A 24,653-nucleotide genomic window follows, 5' to 3' on the forward strand; every position below is an offset into this window, starting at 1 on the left:
AACTGGATCACCACATTGGGATGCTCCATGTCAATCATAGGGTTGAGTTTAACAATAACATTCCAGATTGCAACCAGGTAAGATCCTACAGGGTTCCAGAACCAATTCAAAATATACAATAACATTCCATATCGTGACCCGGTAAGATCCTACAGGATTCCAGAACCAATTCAACATATACAATAACATTCCAGATCTTGACCGGTAAGATCCTACAGGTTTCCAGAACCAATTCAAAATATTGGGTGCATCTCAATAGTGTAAAGAAGCCCTTTGTCTGATCCAACATGACTTGGTAGGTAAAACCAATATGCAACCCACTATTAATGACCCAACACATCCATAGCTACGCATCTAACTTCCCTAACATAGTGTTGTCCATCACCTATCCCCAGGAAATCACGCAAAACCAACCCAACTGTCCTCTTAGTGAGCGTCTGCGTGTGTCTCCTGATCTTCACCCTCCTCTTCATGTTGGGGTGGACAACCCTCATAAACAGCTGGAGAAACCTGAAATACAGGAGGCCAACATTGTCCCCTCGTCCGACACACAAACAGAGCGGGACAGAGGCCCCTGTACTGCAGTCGCAGTCCTGCTGCAATACTTCCTGTTGGGGACGTTCACCTGGAACACGCTGTACGCCACACATGTCTTCCTGATGATCAGAAACAGCCTGGCCACCAACCTGTCACATTTCACAGCCTATACCGTGGCCATCGGATGGGGTAGGACAGCTTGGAGAAAAATAAAGTATTTAGTTGTTTCAGAAGCTTTGGCTGGCATTAGCCCTGGGCTCCTTGAACAAAACCGAATGCTAGGTTATATTTTATTTAGCCTAAAATAGAACTTCAAAGCGACTTGTATAGTGATGTTATGTCTTTAGAGGATGTATGTGTAGTATATAATCTGTATATGTCTGCATGCTAATCTACCAGGACATAACAACAACATTCTCTGTCCTTTAGGACTGCCTGCGGTTGTGGTGGCCCTCACCTTAGGAATTAGTTACAGAGTGGATGATCCACTGGGTTACAGGCAGGAGGAATTGTGAGTCAATACTGTACTATACTATACTGTATTACTTCTCTGTACTGTATTATATTGTACTATACTATACTGTATTTGAGCGACCCGGCTTGACGTATTTACTGGTTTGTGACCCACTGACACCGCCCCCGGTGAGAGAGGAGTAAGGCAGTCCAAGAGTTAACACACACAGGAACTTTATTCACACACAGGAGAAGATGCACATGGGGATGATTTTTGTATTCACGCATCCCATGCACACATGTCTACCCGCGCTCTGACACTGGAAAAAACACAATTCAGGCCCGAATAATACTGATATGCTTGAAAGAGCGTGCAACAGACCCGACTAGCCAGTGCTGGGCTAGCTTGGAGCATCTGACCAATCACAGGATACATGGTCAGTGCGTGGGCAGAGTGTGGGGTGCATGGGAACAGTCTGATTGGCTGATGCCACGAGCTGGAGGTGATCGATATCTCTCACATGAATTGTACTGTATTGTACTATACTGTACTGTACTACCAATGTCAATGTGGGGCAATTGCTGTATAAAATGTTATAACTCATACTGTAAAAGGTTTTCCCCTATCAATGTTCGTATTACATCCTTTTTAACGATGGCAAAGAGCAATTTCAAAAGTTGTAAAAACTAAAAGAATGATCCATTGTGTTGAAAGGTTTCTTGTTTACTTATGCCACCCACCATGTTTACTTAATACCATGTTGTTCAAATCACTGGTGTCCTGTTTTGTCTGTCACAAAGTCCCACTCTCTAACTCATTCATTTGACCTCTCAGTTGCTGGCTTGTGCCCTCGATCCAAAGGGGAACTTTGACTTCAAGCTGCCAATGTTTTGGGGGTTCCTGATCCCTGTGGCGTTCATGCTTATCTTCAACATGGTGGTGTTGGTATATTTTGTAGTTACCACATCCAAGACCAACCCACATATAACCAGGTAACATTAATGGGGGCATTTTGGGGGCACAAAGTAGAACGTTGTAGTCATAAAGATCAGTCTTGATTTAAATGCCTACTAATGAGCTTGTTCATTTTTTATTGTCTTTCAATGAAAAGCTTGTTATGAGTAAAATGTATTATTATTATTTTATTATTATTATTATTATTATTATTATTATTATTAATTCAGTCATTAGTAACCAATTCATACTATTTAATGAGCACCATGCTCTAACCCACTCAGTCATTGGAAGTATACTGTTATTTTACCACAGCATTACAGCAGTCTATGACAGCAATCTAAGTATGTTGGTTATATTTCCCAGTACAAGACACACATCGATGAAGAAGAAGTTCCTCAGTAGCTTTTCTCTGGCTGTGGTGCTCGGTCTCTCCTGGATCCTGGGCTATCTGTTGCTCATTACACAGAACCAGACCATGTACACCATACTCAACATCTCCTTCTGTGTACTCACCACCACTCAGGTAGTAAATGTATGCACTCACTACTGTAAGTCGCTCTGGATAAGAGAGTCTGCTAAATGACTAAAATGTTAAATATAAAGACTAGTGTACTATTGTACCACAGAATCCAGACATGATTGAAAACTAGACAGCTACTAAACATTAATAAATTCTGCTGCTCTTTATAGAAACGCTACCTTTTGTTTGTACTTGTGTGTTCCTGAAAATACTTGATAACGTCTTTGTGTTTTTGTTTTCGCTCCACAGGGCTTGCAGATTTTCATTCTGTTCACAGCAAGAACAGCAATTGTCAAGAAAAGATGTCAAGTGCTTTGGAATCTGTCTCTAGCGCTGGGATCCCTCTTCACACCAAGAAGTACAGTCTATGGCGAGGCGAGCAAAGTGAAAAAAGTAGAATCATACACACAGCTGGACACTGATCTGTCATTTCCACCTTGTTCCTCACAGACATCTAACTGATGGGCTGCAAGTTCAACCTCTGGAAAATATCTCATAATATTGTACTGTAATATACAATATAATACACACACAATTTAGTATCAACATACAGTATATTTTCTGTGGATTCCCTCAGAAGTTGTTGTCCAATGATTTTTTGAATAAATGTTGGCAATAATCTGTGATTATTGTCTTTTAAGCTAATGTTTGTTTTAGTATTCTTAGTGAGAAAAAAACACTATTTTACACTATCTCAGAATATAGCTTTAGACAGTGTAGCTCAGCGTTGTCAAACTAATTCTCCCTGCAGGCCACATTTGGTCATTACCGAGGTCCGGAGGGACGATTTAAAATTGATTAAGAAGCTTCTGCTCCATCTGCCTGTACAGCACAGGCAGCAAGCTGCAGGTCCCCAACCCTATAACCTAGACACCCACCTGAGCGACCCATACAGTAAGGAGAAGTCCTTATCTGTTTTATGGGCCTACTGTCAGTAGCCTATACGCAGCCAAGACAGAAAGATGGATGCGGTCAGAGACCTACTAAAGCAGCACCGCCCCCTCAAGATTCTGAGCCTGCCTGGCAGCGTTGGTCCTACAAAGCCAGAGCCCCCTGATGGGAGAGCATAATTCTCAAAGCTGCTAATGAGAACCTTGACAACCTTGTACCTAGCCGGTGGGGTGTTCCCACCCAGGTAGTGACGACCTTGTACCTAGCCGGTGGGGATTCCAGTGGGGTGCCCCCACCCAGGTAGTGGCAGTGCTGGCAACACTAGCTGCAGTAACCCATGGGGAGGGGGTCACACTCAGACATTCAGAGAGGGGGCATATAATTGTGGCCCTGGTGGCACAAAATAATCAAAGGTCTGACTGCAGGGAGATGCTTGGGAAAAGGGTCGCAACGGGGGACCAGCGTGGGTGTGTTTCAGGGGAAGGGGGTGTATCTGATCTCCATCACCTAGAACTTGACAATGGTTAATCAAATCTCCCCATTTTTTCAAGTTTTTCCTCAATTTTACATGCCTTCTCAAACAGCTGCAACAGTATTTGCATTTGTAAGTCAAGTCCTTTCTTGAGTTGGGCTCTGGGATGGAACAACTGTTGAACATCGGAGTTCATGGTTGTTTGTGGGGGAAAGGAGTTGTGTGTATGAGTGTTTGTGTGTGTGTGTGTGTATCCCACAACTGTTGCTAGGGTGTGTCACGATCGTTGAGAGACAGGTCAGACCAAGGTGCAGCGTGAAAAGCGTACATGTTTATTGAGTTAATAAACAACGTAACGTGAAGTCCTCAGGCTATACACATACAAGCCTAAATGGAACAAGATCCCACAACTAAGGTAGGCAACCAGGCTACCTAAGTATAATCCCCAATCAGAGACAACGAGCGACAGCTGTCTCTGATTGGGAATCACACCCAGCCAAACATAGAAACACAACCTAGATCTACCACCTAGAAATACACTAACATAGATCTCAACAGAAAACTCACACCCTGACCCAACCAACGAGAGTTCTCTCGATCAGGGCGTGACAGTACTCCCCCCCAAAGGTGCGTACTCCGGCCGCACCAACCTGACTCATTAGAGGAGGGTCCGGGTGGGCCTTCTTCCTCGGAGGCGGATCCGGCTCCGGGCGTGACAACTTCTCCCTCTCTGCCTCCCCGTTGCGCCCCTGGTCTGGTCTGGACCTCGGCGCGATGCTTCCCCTCTCCTTCCTCCCACAATGCACCCAGCCCTGTCTGGACCCTGGTGTGGGAGACCCCGAACCTGGAGAGGGGCTGACATCTTGGCCTGGATTAGAGCCGCTGACCGGAGCTGAACTGGACCCCGGTGGAGCGGACAATTCTCGCTCCGGAGTGGAGCCGCTGACTGAAGCTGAACTGGACCCCAGTGGAGTGGACTGCTCTGGCTCCGGAGTGGAGCCGCTGACCGGAGCGGGGCACCGGTGGAGCGGACTGCTCTGGATCCGGAATGGAGCCGCTGACCGTAGCTTATTTTTCCCCATTAAAATAACATAAAATTATCAGAAATACAGTGTAGACATTGTTAATGTTATAAATGGCTATTGTAGTTGGAAACGGCAGATTTTGAATGGAATATCTACATAGGCGTACAGAGGCCCATTATCAGCAACCATCAGTCCTGTGTTCCAAAGGCACGTTGTGTTTGCTAATCCAGGTTTATGATTTTAAAAGGCTAATTGATCATTAGAAAACCCTTTGCAATTATGTTAGCACAGCTGAAAACTGTTGTGCTGATTAAAGAATAAATAAAACTGGCCTTCTTGAGACTAGTTGAGTATCTGGAGCATCAGCAATTGTGGGTTCGATTACAGGCTCAAAATGGCCAGAAACAAAGAACTTTCTTCTGAAACTCGTCAGTCTATTCATATTCTGAGAAATGAACGCTATTCCATGCGAGAACTTGCCAAGAAACTGACGATCAGTACTTACCTGCTAAAAGAGAAGGAATACAATATATATTGTTTACAGGACACTCATTCAATAATCTCAGATGAAGTTGTGTGGAAAAAAGACTGGGGGGGCGAAATATATTTCTCCCATGGGCAAAGAAATTCAAAAGGGGTGGTGAATTTTATTAACAGTAATTTTGATCCGAATGTGCAAATTGTCCAAACAGATCCTCAAGGTAGATGGATGATTTTAAATATGTTATTGGACCATAAACAGATATGGCTCATTAACCTATACGGTCCAAATAATTATGATCCACGCTTCTTTGAAAATATATCTAATAATTTATTAACCCATACCAATAATACAAGACTCTATTATTATTGTGGGAGATTATAGTACGGTTTTAAATACCTCTATGGACCGTAAAAGAAGTTACACTACAAACTATTACCCTCATGCACTTATTGGAAATCCTGAATGTCATGGATATATTGGAACTAGTGGACATATGGAGGCTTAAATATCCTGACCTAGTGAAATATATATGGCGGAGGCTCAATCAAGCAAGTCGTCTTGATTACTTTCTTATTTCATTCTCTCTGGCACCAAAAGCTTAAAAAGTGTTCATAGGGGACAGAATGCGGTCAGACCATCACATAATTTGCATATATTTTGCTCTTACAGAATTGTATTCAAAGCCTATTGGATGATACGAATTTATAACTGACTTTTTTCCGACATAACATGCACTACCAGTCAAAAGTTTGTACACACCTACTCAATCAAGGGTTTTTCTTTATTTTTACAATTTGTTATATTGTAGAATAATAGTGAAGACATCAAAACTATGAAATAACACACATGGAATCATGTAGTAACCAAAAAAGTGTTGAAATATATTTTTTATTTGAGATTCTTCAAATAGCCACCCCTTTGCCTTGATGACAGCTTTGCACACTCTTGGCATTCTCTCAGCCAGCTTCATGAGGTAGTCACCTGGAATGCATTTCAATTTACAGGTGTGCCTTCTTAAAAGTTAATTTGTGGAATTGACTTCCTTCTTAATGTGTTTGAGCCAATCAGTTGTGTTGTGACAAGGTAGGTACAGAAGATAGCCCTATTTGGTAAAAGACCAAGTCCATATTATGGCAAGAACAGCTCAAATAAGCAAAGAGAAACGAAAGTCCATCATTACTTTAAGACATGAAGGTCAGTCAATACGGAACATTTCAAGAACTTTGAAAGTTTCTTCAAGTGCAGTCGCAAAAACCATTAAGCGCTATGATGAAACTGGCTCTCATTAAACCGCCACAGGAAAGGAAGACCCAGAGTTACCTCTGCTGCAGAGGATAAGTTCATTAGAGTTACCAGCCTCAGAAATTGCAGCCCAAATAAATGCTTCACAGAGTTAAAGTAACATACACAGAAGTTCCTCCTCTGTAATTTGGCCTTCACATGAGTCTTTCTGTACAGCTGTTAATTTTATATTATTAATAGAAAAAAAATCCATACAATTAGCTTCGGTTAGGGGACATGGAAGAGACTGAAACGAAAACATATGCTTAAAGTACTTTACTTCCACTTTCAAAATATAGTTTGGTGAATCGTGGGTGACAAGTTTTTAGTAATTTATTTTTGGTAGCATTTCTGTGAATATTAAAAAAGAATTTGGTGCATTTTTCCCAAAATGTTGTTTCAATGACTTTTAGCAAGCTGGACAAACTGAGGAGACATTAACTGTTGGTCCATTATCATTTCAACACAGTTTCGATTTGGTTTTAGTCATTTCAATGTTGTTTGAGATAGTTTTTTTTTCTTTAGAAGATAAAAATAAATAACTTACATCCGGACGGATTGAATGGGCTCGCGGGCCGATCCGGACGTGGTGTATCCAATCGATACTAGCCTAAACTAGACCTAGGAAAAATAAGATTACAATAGATGTATTTCAATACATTTTGCCTAAAAGATGACTGTGCGGCAGGTAGCTTAGTGGTTAAGAGTGTTGTGCCAGTAACCGAAAGGTCGCTGGTTCTAATTCCCGAGCAGACTAGGTGAAAAATCTGTTGATGTGCCCTTGAGCAAGGCACTTAACCCTAATTGCTCTGGATAAGAGTGTCTGCTAAATGACTTAAATGTAAATATCATGTTGATGTTGATGGTAATGTAGTTGTGACCTACAGGGGGTGATGTTGATGTCACCAGGAATGATGATGCTCACACTGTACTGTATATCTGCGTTGTGCTCCTCAAACAAAGTCTGATGTAGTGTTAATACTAATTCTTATTTACATATGATTTGGTTTTTCTCTACCTCAACAGGCAAGAATATTGTCATTATATATGACAGTTAGGATATCTCCTTAGTAGGGTTGCAAAATTCCGGGAATGTTCAATACATTCGGTGGTTAGCCTGAATTCCTGGTTGGAGTATCCCCGGAATGGCAAGGAATACGCAGGAAATCTGGAATCCTCAAACCAGGATTTCTGTGAAAACAGGGAATTTATTGAACGTTTTGTAACCCTACTCCTCAGGTAACCAGCGGTGTATCACATTCCCCCATTAGTAAGTCTCAATGCATTGAAGTATGCATGACACTGTGTAGTTATTCCTTCTATCACTATGTCTATTTTTGATGTTTAACTCTGCATTGTTGGAAAAAGACCCATAAGTAAGCATTTCACTGTTAGTCTACACCTGTTGTTTACGAAGCATGTGACAAATACAATTTGATTAGATGTTGACGTAGCCTCCTCTGTCTCTACCTTGAACTGCCATGTGGTGGCGCCAATACTCTTCCTCTAAAGGGGGGTTTCTTATGGCAGTGGAACGGTCCTTCCAAACTGTACACCAGCCTTCCTCATTAATGTGCAGATAAGTAGAGATGTTTATAAAAAATACTTTTAGCATATTCACTTTCGCTTATAGACTGCATGTCTAATTTCAAGAATTCAAGGTTCATTTCTTTCATAAGGTTCATTTAGGGATCAAACGTGGTCCTCTGTAGCTCAATTGGTAGAGCATGGTGCTCGTAACTTCAGGGTAGTGGGTTCGATCCCGGGACCACCCATTCGTAAAATGTATGAACATGTAAGTCGCTTTGGATAAAAGCTTCTGCTAAATATTATATTATATAGGGCTACATTCTTGGAGAACTACTACACATTTTGCCAAAAAAAGTGACAGTTCAATAAAAAGTGTTTCTTTATTATAAAAAACAATGAGTTCAGCCTTTGAGCCTTCATTAGGTCCATGCACCTTAGTTGGAATGCAAATAGCGACAGACTATACTTTTATTTTGCATACTTTTATTTTGCATGTCGGTTAGAGTCAAAGTAAGTGAACACATCTCAGTGACCTGTAGTGTGCGAACCATCCCTCATGTTTGGCATCAGCGGAGGGTTCTCAGGATGTACACTGACTGGTAACACTGAGTGAAGGGCTGACATGGCTCGTCTGCCCTTTTATGTGCACATGATCTGGCTCCTCTTAGCTGCCCAGGTGACGGTGACCCAGCTGAACCTGGTGTCCCACAGCGTGGTGGCTGCTCCCTACCAGTGGGAGTACCCCTACCTGCTCAGTATCATCCCCTCCCTCTTCAGCTTCATGGCCCTGCCCAAAAACAACATCAGCTACCTGGTGATCTCCATGATCAGTGCTGGGCTCTTCTGCATAGCGCCGCTCATCTACGGGGGTGTGGAGATGTTCCCGGTTGTGAATCAAATGTTTTTAGATTTGTGGGTGAAGTAGTGAAGGACTGTACACTTCAGGAGGAAGGAGATATTACTGGGACCTCCCCATGACTAGGTCAGGGCATGATGTGGCCTTAATGAGAGGAGCCTTCCAGAACTGTAAAGGAACAGGGAAAGGGTTAAGAGAAGGGAAGAGCAGTGGTCAGATTGAGTCCATATGGTTGTGTGCTGGTGTCAATGCACATGTTCACGTTGACAGTACTCAACAATTCAATTAAAAAATAAAAATAAAATAAAAATAAGTTTTATTATTATTATATTATTGATCGATTGACTATGACTTTTCAGATCACCCAGTAATGCTATCTGCAAGGTTAGCTCCAGGTAAATATTGCAATCCTTTAGCCATTCCTGGACCTGTGTCCAAAAACAAGCTACAAATGGACAGAACCAAAACAAATGATCTAATGATTCTGTCTCTTCACAGCAAAATCTGCAGAGCTGGGAAGATTGTATCCCCATATAAATAACATTCTATTGGTAGCAAGAATTTTATATAATAATTTAAATTGAAAGATTCAAATTTTTTGAATCCGGTGTCGTTTTGCGTGTCAGTTCATAAACACTATGCCATGGGATCGGACGTCAAAAATCTCTTCCCAACTATTTTGCAATCTATATGGGACGGCTGTCAATCCTTTGGTCCTTAAGTGAAACTGATATACTTTTTTATTTATCACAGTTTTCCTTAACCAATTATGTTCTTTAATGCAAGGCCGACAGACAAGTTCCTTACTTTCTCCCCCTTCCACTTTTGCTGTAAGGCTGCAATTATTTGGTTGTAATTTTGGGTAGAGCAGACATTTCCATATGTTTTTGTTAGCTGCATGTGTGACATAACTCCACCAGTCATACCGATGATATCGTTTACGAAGATTATACCTTTTTTAAACATTCTGTCAAAAAATAAAGGTTTTTTGTCAATTAGTATATTTGAATTTAACCACAATATTTGTTGCATTATTTGTTCTGTCGTTTCTGGAGGATTAAATTGAAATTGCAACCAACTTTCTATGGCTTGTTTTAGAAATAGTGATATTTGGGAGATGATTTCCTTTTCAAATAACTGCAAATGAGTTGTAATCTGAATAAAGGGAAAAAGGCCTTTCTTGATCATTGGGTGAGACAATCTTACTAATTTTCTTGAGAACCAGTTCGGATTTAAGTATAACTTTTGTATGACTGAAGCTTTTAGTGATAGGTCTAATGCTTTAATATTTAATAATTTCTGTCCTCCGAATTCATATTCATTATATAAATATGCCCTTTTAATTTTGTCTGGCTTGCCGTTCCAAATAAAATTGAATATTTTTTTCTCATATAATTTAAAAAACTGTTTGCTAGGCGTAGGCAAGACCATAAGCAAATAGGTAAACTGGGATAATACTAAAGAGTTAATCAGGTTGATTTTTCCACAAATTGACAGGTATTTTCCTTTCCATGGTAGCAAGATCTTATCTGTTTTTGCTAACTTTCAATTAAAATGTATTGAAGTGAGATCATTTATTTCCTTTGGGATATGTATTCCGAGTACATCCACATCACCATCAGACCATTTTATTGGTAAACTACATGGTAATGTAAAAATTGTATTTTTTAGGGATCCAATACGTAATATAGTACATTTGTCATAATTTGGTTGTAATCCAGAGAGGTTAGAAAATGTATCTAGATCCTCTATGAGGCTGTGGATGTCACGATCGTCGTAGGGAATAGACCAAGGCGCAGCGTGATGAACGAACATGTTTAAACTTTATTATCTTTAGTGATAATAGACAACAATAAACAAAACAAGAAACGACTCGTGAAGTCCACGGTAACAATGACCAACACGGAACAAAAACCCACAAACACCAAGGGAACACAGACAGTTTAAATATGGCTCCCAATCAGAGACAACCAGCCACAGCTGACACTCGTTGCCTCTGATTGGGAGTCACTCAGGCCAACAAAGAAACAGAAGAACTAGAACCCCCAACATAGAAATATACCACATAGAATGAACACACCCTGGCTCAACATATAGAGTCCCAGAGCCAGGGTGTGACAGTACCCCCCCTAAAGGCGCGGACTGCGACCGCGCCTCAACAAGAGCAAAACAGGGGAGGGCTGGGTGGGCATTCCTCCTCGGCGGCGGTTCTGGCTCCGGGCTTGCCCACCACCCTCCAATACTCCCCCCATAGCGCCCCTGGTCCGGTCTGGCCCCGCTGGCTGGAGCTGAACTGGACGTAGCAGGAGCGGTTAGCTTCAGCTCCGTTGTGGAGCAGTTGAGCGGTACCTGATTAGGCACCGGTGACCCAGGCACTGGTTGTGCCGGACTGACGACGCGCACCCCTGGCTTGGTGCGTGAGGCAGGAACGGACCGGACCGGGCTGACGATGCGCACCCCTGGCTTGGTGCGTGGAGCAGCAACGGGCCGGACCGGGCTGACGATACGCACCCCTGGCTTGGTGCGTGGAGCAGGAACGGACAGGACCGGGCTGACGATACGCACCCCTGGCTTGGTGCGTAGAGCAGGAACGGGCCTTACCAGGCTGACGACTCGCACCCCTGGCTTGGTGCGTGGAGCAGCAACGGGCCGGACCGGGCTGACGATGCGCACCCCTGGCTTGGTGCGTGGAGCCGGAACGGGCCTCACCGGACTGACGACTCGCACCCCTGGCTTGGTGCGTGGAGCAGCAACGGGCCGGACCGGGCTGACGATGCGCACCCCTGGCTTGGTGCGTGGAGCCGGAACGGGCTTTACCGGGCTGACGACTCGCACCCCTGGCTTGGTGCGTGGAGCAGCAACAGGCTTTACCAGGCTGACGACTCGCACCCCTGGCTTGGTGCGAGTAGCCGGAACGGGCTGGACCAGGCTGACGACTCGCACCCCTGGCTTGGTGCGAGTAGCAGGAACGTTCTGGACCAGGCTGACGACTCGCACCCCTGGCTTGGTGCGAGTGGCAGGAACAGGCCGGGCCGGGCTGGCGACGCGCACCGTAGGCTTGGTGCGAGTGGCAGGAACAGGCCGCGCCGGGCTGGCGACGCACACCGTAGGCTTGGTGCGAGTGGCAGGAACAGGCCGGGCCGGGCTGGCGACGCACACCGTAGGCTTGGTGCGAGTGGCAGGAACAGGCCGGGCCGGGCTGGCGACGCACACCGTAGGCTTGGTGCGAGGGGCAGGAACAGGCCGGGCCGGGCTGGCGACGCGCACCGTAGATTTGGTGCGAATGGCAGGAACAGGCCGGGCCGGGCTGGCGACGCACACCGTGAGACTTGGTGCGAGTGGCAGGAACAGGCCGGGCCGGGCTGGCGACGCACACCGTAGGCCTGGTGCGAGGGGCAGGAACAGGCCGGACCGGGCTGGCGACGACACCGTAGGCTTGGTGCGAGGAGCAGGGACAGGCCGGACCGGGCTGGCGACGCACACCATAGGCTTGGTGCGTGGAGCAGGGACAGGCCGGACCGGGCTGGCGACGCACACCGTAGGCTTGGTGCGTGGAGCAGGGACAGGCCGGACCGGGCTGGCGACGCACACCGTAGGCTTGGTGCGTGGAGCAGGGACAGGCCAGACTGGGCTGGCGACGCACACCGTAGGCTTGGTGCGTGGATTAGGGACAGGCCGGACCGGGCTGGCGACGCACACCGTAGGCTTGGTGCGTGGAGCAGGGACAGGCCGGACCGGGCTGGCGACGCGCACCGTCCATTTGGTGCGAGGGGCCGTAACAGGCCGGACCGTACTGGGGACACACACCACTGGCTCTACCCCGGGATCTGGAACGGGCCGGACCGGACTGGTAACACATCCCAGTACCTCTCGCCGTGCCTCTAAACCTTCCTTCCCTTCCTTTACCAGTGACCCCCGTAACCTGGTGGCCTTTTGAATACGCCCCTTTTCTGCCTCTGTCAGCCCCGTCGTCCATGCCCTGTGCCCCCCCCTAAAATTTTTTTGGGGTTGCCTCTCGACCGTCTCATTTCCCGGCGCTTCCTCCCATGTCCAGTCTGCCTGCTCCTGGACACGCTGCTTGGTCCTTGTATGGTGGGTTTTTCTGTCACGATCGTCGTAGGGAATAGACCAAGGCGCAGCGTGATGAACGAACATGTTTAAACTTTATTATCTTTAGTGATAATAGACAACAATAAACAAAACAAGAAACGACTCGTGAAGTCCACGGTAACAATGACCAACACGGAACAAAAACCCACAAACACCAAGGGAACACAGACAGTTTAAATATGGCTCCCAATCAGAGACAACCAGCCACAGCTGACACTCGTTGCCTCTGATTGGGAGTCACTCAGGCCAACAAAGAAACAGAAGAACTAGAACCCCCAACATAGAAATATACCACATAGAATGAACACACCCTGGCTCAACATATAGAGTCCCAGAGCCAGGGTGTGACAGTGGAGGGATTCTAGTTGTGGATTTAAAAGAAAACATGAATCATCAGCGTACAATGACACCTTTGTTTTTAAGCCCTGGATTTCTAATCCTCTGATATTATTATTGGATCTGATTTTAATAGCTAACATCTCGATGGCCACAATAAATAGATATGCCGATAGTGGACAACCTTGTTTCACTCCTCTTGACAGTTTCAAACTTTCTGAGAAATAGCCATTATTTACTATTTTACACCTAGGGTTACTATACATGATTTTGACCCATTTTATAAGAGATTCTCCAAAATTGAAATGCTCCAGGCATTTATATATAAACCCCAGTCGAACTTTATCAAATGCCTTTTTCCGAAGTCTGCTATGAATAGCAGGCCTGGTTTCCCATATTTTCCATAGTGTTCTATTGTTTCCAATACTTGCCTTATATTATCTCTATGTATCTTCCATGTAAAAAACCTGTCTGATTAGAATGAATAATATCCGACAATACCTTTTTAATTCTATGCGCTATACATTTTGCTAGGATTTTTGCATCACCTCAATTTTGTAAATGGACTGGATCTTTATATTTTCCACTTTTATCCTGTTTCAGTAATAATGAGATCAGACCTTCTTCTTGAGTGTCAGATAATCTACCATTTACATAGGGGTGGTTAAAACATGCTAATAACGGTCATCTTAGTATATCAAAAAAGGTTTGGTATACCTCGACTGGTATGCCATCCAACCCTGGAGTTTTCCCAGACTTAAAGTCTTTAATTGCATCCAGAAGTTCCTCCTCTGTAATTTCACCTTCACATGAGTCTTTCTGTGTGGCTGTTAATTTGACATTATCAATAGAAAAAAAATCTCTACAATTAGCTTCAGTTAGAGGAGATGGAGGTGACTGAAAAGAAAACATATGCTTTAAGTACTTTGTTTCTTCCTTCAAAATATCATTTGGTGAATTATGGGTGACTCCGTCAATTGTAACCAGTTTCATGAAGTTATTTTTGGTAGCATTCCTATGTTGAAGATTAAAAAATAATTTTGTGCATTTTTCCCCATATTCCATCCAGTTTGCTTTATTTTTATAATATATTACACTTGATCTTTCTTGAATAAGTTTCTCCATTTCTTTTTGTTTTTCCTCTAATTTATTCTGAGCCTCTATGTTACAGTTTTTATTGCCATCTATCTGTTCTGTTAGACTTTCTATTTCCTTTCTTAGTATAAACTCTTTTGACCTAAATTGCTTTTGTTTTCGAGATGAGTACTGAATTGCATGCCCTCTAAAGGCACATTTAAAGGTGTCCCATACAATAAAGGTTGTGTTGGAAAAAGTCAGTTATAAATTCCTTTGTTCTAATTATAAATAAATTATCATCCAATGGGCTTTGATTAAATTTCCAATATCCTCGCCCACGTGGAAATTCAGTAAATTGTTAAATAACAATAAAATGGGTATGCTGCGGCAGCTTTGCATCTATTGTCTATTTCATTAATTACATGACATAATCACAACAATGTAAAGGCACCATTTGTCATCTCTGCAGTTGGGTTCATCTTTCCTATTACCATGGTTCCTTTAGAAACAACTGCCTTTCATTGGAACTGTTTACTCTCAGTATACGATGAGCTTTGTGTTACATGCACCTCAGCATAGTACCCATGCTCTAGAGAAGTACACCCACCCTCTTGTGCCCTCAAATTCAAATCTAGACCTCCAAGCCAGTTTCATTGCTCTTTTTTTTTATTCTAAGCATTGAATCAGATCTAATTACACCTGCTCTAGTGGAAAACAGCTTTGCATCTGTTGACTATTGTTTCATTAATTACATGACATAATCACAGCAATGTAAAGTTAATCTTTCCTATTAACATGGTTCCTTTAGGAACAACTGCCTTTCATTGGAACTGTTTACTCTTAGTATACGATGAGCTTTGTGTTACATGCACCTCAGCATAGTACCCATGCTCTAGAACAGGGTTTCCCATTTTGGTTTTTGTTCTAGCACTACATTGCTGATTCAAATAACCAAACCTTGACGATGAGTTGGTTATTTGAATTAACTGTGTAGTGCTAGTGCAAAAACCAAAACATGCACCCAGGGAGGCCCCAGGACCGAGTTTGGGAAACCTTGTTCTAGAGAAGTCTACCCTCTAGTGCCCTCAAATTCTAATCCAGACCTCCAAGCCAGTTCCATTGCTTTAAAAAAAAATTCTTACCCTCTAATTAGGAAATCTAATTACACCTGCTCTAGTGGAAAAAAGTTGTTCTGTTTACCAAAACATGTACTGTACCTTCCCAGCTGCAACCAAGAATGTTTTGCATAGAGAAGGGCAGTGCTATTGGTTGACTGGTCCTGACAGTATCCATCCATGTGTATCCAATTTATTCATCCAGTCATACCTGATCTATTTTCAAAGAATATGCGTCATTGTCTTTACTAATCCTGTTGACAACGTCGGTTGTGTTGGAGCCAATGTACAGTACTTTCCCCTTAATTTCAATAGTAAATCATTAACTGGTACCTGTATGTCACTGCAGACTCTGTAACAGGTGAAGAGCAGAGCAGCATAAGACCAAAAGACGTCATAATAATGTTCAGTCTGCTTACACTGCATGCCAGGAAACAGCAGAGATGAAGGAGCTATGGATTATGGCTGTCTTTGCTACAGGTAAGACTTGCTCTATATTTCATTTATTCAAGGTGATTTAAGATGTTCAGATGTACAGTACCGGTCAAAAGATTTAGAACACCTACTCATGCAAGGGTTTGTCTTTATTTTTACTATTTTCTACATTGTAGAAAAACTATGACATAATCCATATGGAAATATGTAGTAACCAAAAAAGTGTTAAACATATTTGAGATTCCTCAAATAGCCACCCTTTGCCTTGATGACAGCTTTGCACACTCTTGGCATTCTCTCAACCAGCTTCACCTGGAATGCTTTTCCAACAGTCTTGAAGGAGTTCCCACATAACCTGAGCATTTGTTGGCTGCTTTTCCTTCACTCTGCGGTCCAACTCATCCCAAACCATATCAATTTGGTTGAGGTAGGGGGATTGTGGAGGCCAGGTCATTTGATGCAGCACTCCATCACTCTCCTTCTTGGGAAAATAGCCATTACACAGCCTTGAGGTGTGTTGGGTCATTGTCCTGTTGAAAAGCAAATGATAGTCCCTCTAAGCACAAACCATATGGGATGGCGTGTCGCTGTAGAATGCTATGGTAACCATGCTGGTTAAGAGTGCCTTGAATTCGAAATAAATCATAGACAGTGTCACCAGCAAAGCACCCCCACACCATAACACCGCCTCTTCCATGCTTTATGGTGGGAAATACACATGCGGAGATCATCCGTTCACCCACACATGCGTCTCACAAAGACACAGTGGTTTGAACCAAAAACTCAAATTTGGACTCCAGACCAAAGGTCAAATTTCCATCGGTCTAATGTCCATTGCTCGTGTTTCTTGGCCCAAGCAAGTCTCTTCTTCTTATTGGTGTCCTTTAGTAGTGGTTTCTTTGCAGCAATTCGACCATGAAGGCCTGACTCACACAGTCTCCTCTGAACAGTTGATGTTGAGATGTGTCTGTTACTTGAACTCTGTATAGCGTTTATTTGGGCTGCAATTTCTGAGGCTAGTAACTCTTATGAACATATCCTCTGCAGCAGAGGTAAATCTGGGTCTTCCATTCCTGTGGTGGTCCTCCTGAGAGCCAGTTTCATCATAGCGCTTGATGGTTTTTGTCACTGCACTTGAAGAAACTTTCAAAGTTCTTGAAATGTTCCGTATTGACTGACCTACATGTCTTAAAGTATGATGGACTGTTGTTTCTCTGCTTATTTCAGCTGTTCTTGCCATAATATGGACTTGGTCTTTTACCAAATAGGGCTATCTTCTGTATACCCCCACTACCTTGTCACAACACAACTGATTGAATCAAACGCATTAAGAAAAGAAGGAATGAAATTCCACAAATTAACTTTTAAGAAGGCACACCTGTTAATTGAAATGCATTCCAGGTAACTACCTCATGAAGCTGGTTGAGAGAATGCCAAGAGTGTGCAAAAGTGTCATCAAGGCAAATGGTGGCAATTTGAAGAATCTCAAATATAAAATATATTTTGACTTGTTTAACACTTTCTTGGTTACTACAAGATTCCATATGTGTATTTCATAGTTTTGATGTCTTCACTGTTATTCTACAATGTAGAAAATAGTAAAAATAAAGAAAAAACCCTACTGACCCTCCAATTACTGACACTCCAGCTACCGAAACTACAACTACCAACTTTCCAACTACCGACTTTCCAACTACCGGCTTTCCAACAACTGACACTCCAACAACTGACACTCCAACAACTGGCACTCCAGCAGCTGACTCTCCAACTGTAGACACTCCAGCAACCGACACTCCAGCAAACAACTATCCAACTACCAACTTTCCAGCAACTGACTTTCCAACTACCAACTTTTCAACTACAGACTATCCAACTACCGACTTTCCAACCACCGACTTTCCAACTTCCGACTCTCCAACTACCAACTTTCCAACTTCCGACATTCCGACTACCGACTATCCAACTACTGACTTTCCAACTACCGACTTTCCAACTATCGACTTTCCAGCCACCGACTTTTCAACAACTGACACTCCAACAACCGACACTCCAACAACTGACACCCCAACAACTGACACTCCAACTAAAGACACTCCAGCAACCGACATTCCAGCAACCGACACTCCAACAACTAACACTCCAAGAACTAACACTCCAACTATAGACACTCCAACAACCGAATTTCCAACTATCGACTTTCCAAATACCGACTTTCCAACTTCCAACCCTCCAACTACCGACTTTCCAACTACCGACTTTCCAACTACCGACACTCCAACAACTAACACTCCAAGAACTAACACTCCAACTATAGACACTCCAACAACCCGAATGTCCAACTATCGACTTTCCAAATACCGACTTTCCAACTTCCAACCCTCCAACTACCGACTTTCCAACTACCGACTTTCCACCTTCCGACATTCCAACAACTGACTTTCCAACTACCTACTGTCCAACTAAAGACTGTCCAATTACCGAATTTAAAACTACAGACTTTCCAACTCACGACATTCCAACGTCCGACATTCCAACGTCCGACTTTCCAACTTCCGACTGTCCATCTGCCGACTGTCCATCTGCCGACTGTGCAACTACTGACTTTCCAACTACCGACTTTCCAACTTCCGACATTCCAACTACCGAATTTCCAACAATCGACTGTCCATCTACCGACTGTCCAACTACCGACTTTCCAACTACCGATTTTCCAACTTTCAACTTTCCAACTTCTGACATTACAACTGCCGAATTTCCAACTACCGGCATTCCAACATCCGACATTCCAACTACCGACTTTCCAACTTCCAACTTTCCAACAATCGACTGTCCGTCTACCGACTGTCCAACTACTGACTTTCCAACTACCGAAATTCCAACATCCGACATTACAACTGCCGAATTTCCAACTACCAACTTTCCAACTTCATACTTTCCAACTACCGACTTTCCAACTACCGACTTTCCAACTACCGACACTCCAACTTCCGACTTTCCAACTACCAACATTCCAACTACCAACATTCCAACTACCGGCATTCCAACTACCGATACTCCAACAACCGGCACACCAACAACCGACACGCCAACAACCGACAGTCCAACTACCGACACTCCAACTACTGAACATCCTCCACTTACAAGCACAACCGGTACCACTCTCCCCACAACCTCCACCATCACCTCTACCACCCCCTCTACCATCACCTCTACCACCACAACCACTCCTCTGGTCTGTATCAATGGTGGTGAGCTGCAGAATGGAGTCTGTATCTGTCCTGATGAGTGGACTGGAGAGACCTGTTCAGAGGGTACGTCCACACAATTACAGTATACATAACCCTCGATCTCACATTCAGACACCACTCCACAATTCCACACTACTATACCTAACCCTGGATCTCACATTCAGACTAAACAACTACACTACTATACCTAACCATGGATCTCACATTCACAGCACACACCACTTCACTACTCCTAACCCTGGATCTCACATGCACAGTCCACAACACTATTCCCTGGATCTCACATTCAGAATATATATTTCATGTCTGCAGTCATACATTTGGTCCATGTTGAAATGCATTTTACTTCGATAGGGAATTTCTGCAATTCATCCATCAATTATGAATTCTCCTTCCCAAGAACAACGGTTGGCTGGTCTGCTTATTCAGAACAATTGTGTGGTGAGGAGACAACCAGTGGTATGTTGCTTTTATTCACCTAAAATGACAAAAATGTTACAGTTCTAATTAATGTTGTATAAGGTAACATAACATCTTGAGTATCTATTTGTCTTTGTTCCTCCAGCCGGTTTACCAGAAGCCTCAGCAAGATGTTTGAATGACACTGGCTCTCCGACATTTGGTCGTCCTCACAAGCTGCAGTGTGAATTAACCCTCAGTGGCATTAAAGAAGACGTATGTCAATAGGCATATTTTTTATGAACCTGATTTATGACCAGTCTCGATTTATGACCAGTCTTTGGGTCATTTACCTCAACCAACTCAACTACCTCGTATCAAAATACATTGACTCGGTACCGGTTCTCCTTGTATATAGCTTCATTATTTTAATTTTATTGTTACTATTTCCTTGAGTGCTAATTTTCATAATTTTAACTCTGCATTGTTGGGAAAGGGCTCGTCAGTATGCATTTCACAGTAAAGTCTACACCTGTTGTATTCTGCTTAACAGTTAATGAGGATTTTATTTTTATTGTGTGTAACCTTACATTTAGTCGTTTAGCAGACGCTCTTATCCAGAGCAACTTACAGTATTAAGTGCATACATTTTCCTACTCTTTCTTACTGATCCCCCGTGGGAATCAAACCTACAACCCTGGTGTTGCAAGCGCCTTGCTCTAACAACTGAGCCACAAAATTAGTATTGGCAATTTTAATATCCCAATGTACTCACAGTTCAGCATGTTGCTGCCACTTATACAACGTTCTGTTTAAAAACAATACAATACTAAAATAAATTAAAATAATCATCTCTCCCTATTCAGATCTCCAGCAGTAAAGTTGATTTAGCACAGCTAGCCTTCAGTACTCAGATCCTGACCTCCCAACCAGAGCTGCTATCAGCTGACAACATCACCACAGCAGCTCAGATAGCTAACAAGCTTCTTCGGTCTGCAAATATCACAGAGGTATAACATGTTTTGGAATCAAGTCGTGACTATGACATGTTCTGGAGAGAAACGTGAGGTTGTTATTACAGTGATTTGAACACTTGAGGGTCATTCCCTGGTTTTGATCATGTTGCAGGACATCGCAGTGGCAGCTGTAACTACAATCAGTCAGCTGCTGAATGCCAGGAATGAGAGTGCAAAGGAGAGAGACGCTGTCCAGAGGTGTGTGTATGTGTTTCTACATATGTTTGAGTTTATGTGTCTCTGTGTGTGTCTGCATGGGTGCATGTAAACTAATGTTTTTCTGTGTTTCTCTCCCAGACTCACAGAGACCCTGGAGGAGTTTTCCCTGGACCAGCAGAATAATGAATCCTTCATGGTTCAGCCCAACCTGGTAGTCCAGTCTGTCCAAGTACCAAGTGACACAGTAGGGATCCAGTTTACTGCTCTGACTGGTGGGTGGGACTGCTAGTGAACCTACACAGTGTCGTTTAAAGTGATAGTTTATATCTGTGTTGACAGACTAGTTCAACTAGTTGTATCTTATTTTTTATATGTTTCTCGTCTGTTGGTCAATAATGTTTGGTATGGATTTGATTTGTGTACTACAGACAAGTGCAGAAGTAACAATATATTGTGATGCTTTAAATTGCTAAATCAAATTAATCTCCTTCTCCAGGAAGATCTGGTAATTTTGTGGCCAACAGAATTAATCTCAACACCAATACCTCTGAACTGATAGCTGACAACGGCGGTTCTACCGATGTCCAGATTGCTATCAAATTCTCACCAGGTGAGCCAATGTTGGCATACCAACATAGTGTATGAACTCAAGCTTCAATTTTCTCTTACCGATAACACAGAGAGCACTTAACTGCTGTTTGTGGTCTCCGAAATCAGGTCAGCAATGGCAAATATTTAGATCACCAATCTCTCTCTCTCTCTCTCTCTCTCTCTCTCTCTCTCTCTCTCTCTCTCTCTCTCTCTCTCTCTCTCTCTCTCTCTCTCTCTCTCTCTCTTTCTCCTTCACTCCACTCAGTTTTACATAATAAAAACAAAAACAACTCCATTGGTTTTGTGCTCTACCAAAACGACTGGTTCTTCAGGTCCAGGACTTACACAGCTTCTTCAGGAACCAGCAGAAGGGTCATCTCTGCTAACCTGGGACAAGTGTCTGGGTTACATGTTGAGATGCTCTTCAAGCCTACAGTAAGATTTCTCTTGGAATCAGTAAACGCAGAGTGGTCCAAATTCTCTGGGAAACGTAATGTGAAGTTATCCATTATCTAAGTCAGGGGCAAGCAGCACAGTTCCTGGAGTGCCGCAGGTATTTCAGGATTTTGTTCCAACTAGGCAATACCAACCCAACGGTCCTCTTAGTGAGCATCTGCGTGTGTCTCCTGATCTTCACCCTCCTCTTCATGTTGGGAGTGGACAACCCTCATAAACAGCTAAAGAAACCTGAAATACAGGAGGCCAACATTCTCCCCCCGTCTGACACACACACAGAGCGGGACAGAGGCCCCTGTACTGCAGTCGCAGTCCTGCTGCAGTACTTCCTGTTGGAGACGTTCACCTGGAACACGCTGTACGCCACACATGTCTTCCTGATGATCAGAAACAGCCTGGCCACCAACCCGTCACACTTCACAGCCTGTACCGTGGCCATCGGATGGGGTAGGACAGCTTGGAGAAAAATAAAGTATTTAGTTGTTTCAGAAGCTTTGGCTGGCATTAGCCCTGGGTTCCTTGAACCAAAACGAATGCCGGGTTATATTTTCAGGCTCTAATAAGCCTGAAATAGAACTTAAAAGCAACTTGTATAGTGATGTTATGTCTTTAGAGGATGTATGTGTATTATATAATCTGTAAATGTCTGCATGAAAATCTACAAGGAGATAACAACAACATCCTGCGGTTGTGGTGGCCCTCACCTTAGGAATTTGTTACAGGGTGGATAATCCACTGGGTTACAGGCAGGAGGAATTGTGTGTCAATACCGTATTTTACAATACTATACTTTACTATACTGTACTGTACTTGAAAGAGAGCGATCCGGCTCTACGTATTTACTGGTTTGTGAACCACTGCATGGGCAGAGTGTGGGGTGCATGGGGACAGTCTGATTGGCTGAAGCCACGAGCTGGAGGTGATCGATATCTCTCACGTGAATTGTACTGTATTGTACTATACTGTACTGTACTACCAATGTCAATGTGGGGCAATTGCTGTATAAAATGTTATAACTCATACTGTAAAAGGTTTTCCCTGTCAATTTTCATATTGTATGCTTTTAACGATGTCAACGAGCAATTTAAAAAGTTGTAAAAACGAAACGAATGATCCATTGTGTTGAACGGTTTCTTGTTTACTTATGCAATCCACCATGTTTACTTTATACCACGTTATTCAAATCACTGGTGTCCTGTTTTGTCTGTCAAATAGTCCCACTCTCTAACTCATTCATTTGTCACCTCAGTTGCTGGCTTGCTGCCCTCGATCCAAACGGGAACTTTGACTTCAAGCTGCCAATGTTTTGGGGGTTCCTGATCCCTGTGGCGTTCATTCTTATCTTCAACATGGTGGTGTTGGTATATTTTGCAGTTACAACATCCAAGACCAACCCACATATAACCAGGTAACATTAATGGGGGCATTTTGGGGGCACAAAGTGGAAAGTTGTAGTCATAAAGATCAGTCTTGATTTAAATGCAAACTAACGAGCTTGTTAATTTTGTATTGTCTTTCAATTAAAACTTTTTATAAATAAAATGCATGCTTTTTTTATTATTAATTCAGTCATTAGTAACCTATTCATACTATTTAATAAGCACCATGCTCTAACCCACTCAGTCATTGGAAGCATACTGTTATTTTACCACAGCATTACAGCAGTCTATGATCGCAATCTAAGCATGTTGGTTATATTTCCCAGTACAAGACACACATCGATGAAGAAGAAGTTCCTCAGTAGCTTTTCTCTGGCTGTGGTGCTCGGTCTCTCCTGGATCCTGGGCTATCTGTTGCTCATTACACAGAACGAGACCATGTACACCATACTCAACATCTCCTTCTGTGTACTCACCACCACTCAGGTAGTAAATGTATGCACTCACTACTGTAAGTCGCTCTGGATAAGAGAGTCTGCTAAATGACTCAAATGTTAAATATAAAGACTAGTGTACTATTGTACCACAGAATCCAGACATGATTGAAAACTAGACAGCTACTAAACATTAATAAATTCCGCTGCTCTTTATGGAAACGCTACCTTTTGTTTGTCCTTTTGTGTTCCTGAAAATACTTGATAATGTCTTTGTGTTTTCGTTCCACAGGGCTTGCAGGTTTTCATTCTGTTCACAGCAAGAACAGCAATTGTCAAGAAACTGATGTCAAGTGCTTTGAAATATGTCTCTAGCGCTAGAATCCCTCTTCACACCAAGAAGTTCAGTCTTTGGCGAGGCGAGCAAAGTGAAAAAGTAGAATCATACACACAGCAGGACACTGATCTGTCATTTCCACCTTGTTCCTCACAGACATCTAACTGATGGGCTGCAAGTTCAACCTCTGTTGGAAAATATCTCATATACCTCCACTATTGCCAATAACATACAGTATAATACACACCATTTTGAATCAATGTATTTTTACTGTGAATTCCCTCAAAGTTGTGTTGTCCAAGGATTTTTTGGCTATGCACATACTGTATATACATACTGTATGTGTTTTTTGAAATAACTGTTTTGAATAAAACTGTGATTATTCTCTTTGAATCGAATGTTTGTTTCAGTATTTTTTGTGAGAAATTACACTACTTTACACAATATCTCAGAAAATATCTTTAGACAGTGTAGCCTAGGGATGTCCAACTACATAATTTTCCCTGCGGGCCATGTTCGTTCTTTACAGAGGCCGCACTTTTAATGTATTAACC

The 24,653-nt window shown here is 43.0% G+C and overlaps 1 protein-coding gene across 1 annotated transcript; it reads left to right on the plus strand.

Annotated features, from left to right (window-relative positions):
* The first annotated feature begins 326 nt into the window (after nucleotides 1–326).
* Nucleotides 327–24,371, plus strand: LOC121547825 (adhesion G-protein coupled receptor G7-like). Its single transcript, XM_045217613.1, has 5 exons — nucleotides 327–726; nucleotides 967–1,048; nucleotides 23,199–23,357; nucleotides 23,655–23,814; nucleotides 24,055–24,371. Exons 1-5 carry the CDS (start codon nucleotides 327–329, stop codon nucleotides 24,265–24,267), a joined length of 1,014 nt encoding a protein of 337 aa, XP_045073548.1. The 3' UTR covers nucleotides 24,268–24,371.
* Nucleotides 24,372–24,653: the final 282 nt, after the last annotated feature.

This window comes from Coregonus clupeaformis, unplaced genomic scaffold (genome assembly GCF_020615455.1).
Source record: "Coregonus clupeaformis isolate EN_2021a unplaced genomic scaffold, ASM2061545v1 scaf1146, whole genome shotgun sequence".
In the NCBI taxonomy this organism is placed as follows: Eukaryota; Metazoa; Chordata; class Actinopteri; order Salmoniformes; family Salmonidae; genus Coregonus; species Coregonus clupeaformis.

Excerpts from the sequence above, each read along its gene's own strand:
- LOC121547825 (XM_045217613.1), top strand. The coding sequence starts at position 327 with ATGACCCAACACATCCATAGCTACGCATCTAACTTCCCTAACATAGTG. Across the intron at positions 1,049-23,198 it reads GGTTACAGGCAGGAGGAATT|TTGCTGGCTTGCTGCCCTCG; the intron begins GTGAGTCAATAC and ends TTGTCACCTCAG. Across the intron at positions 23,815-24,054 it reads GTGTACTCACCACCACTCAG|GGCTTGCAGGTTTTCATTCT; the intron begins GTAGTAAATGTA and ends TTCGTTCCACAG.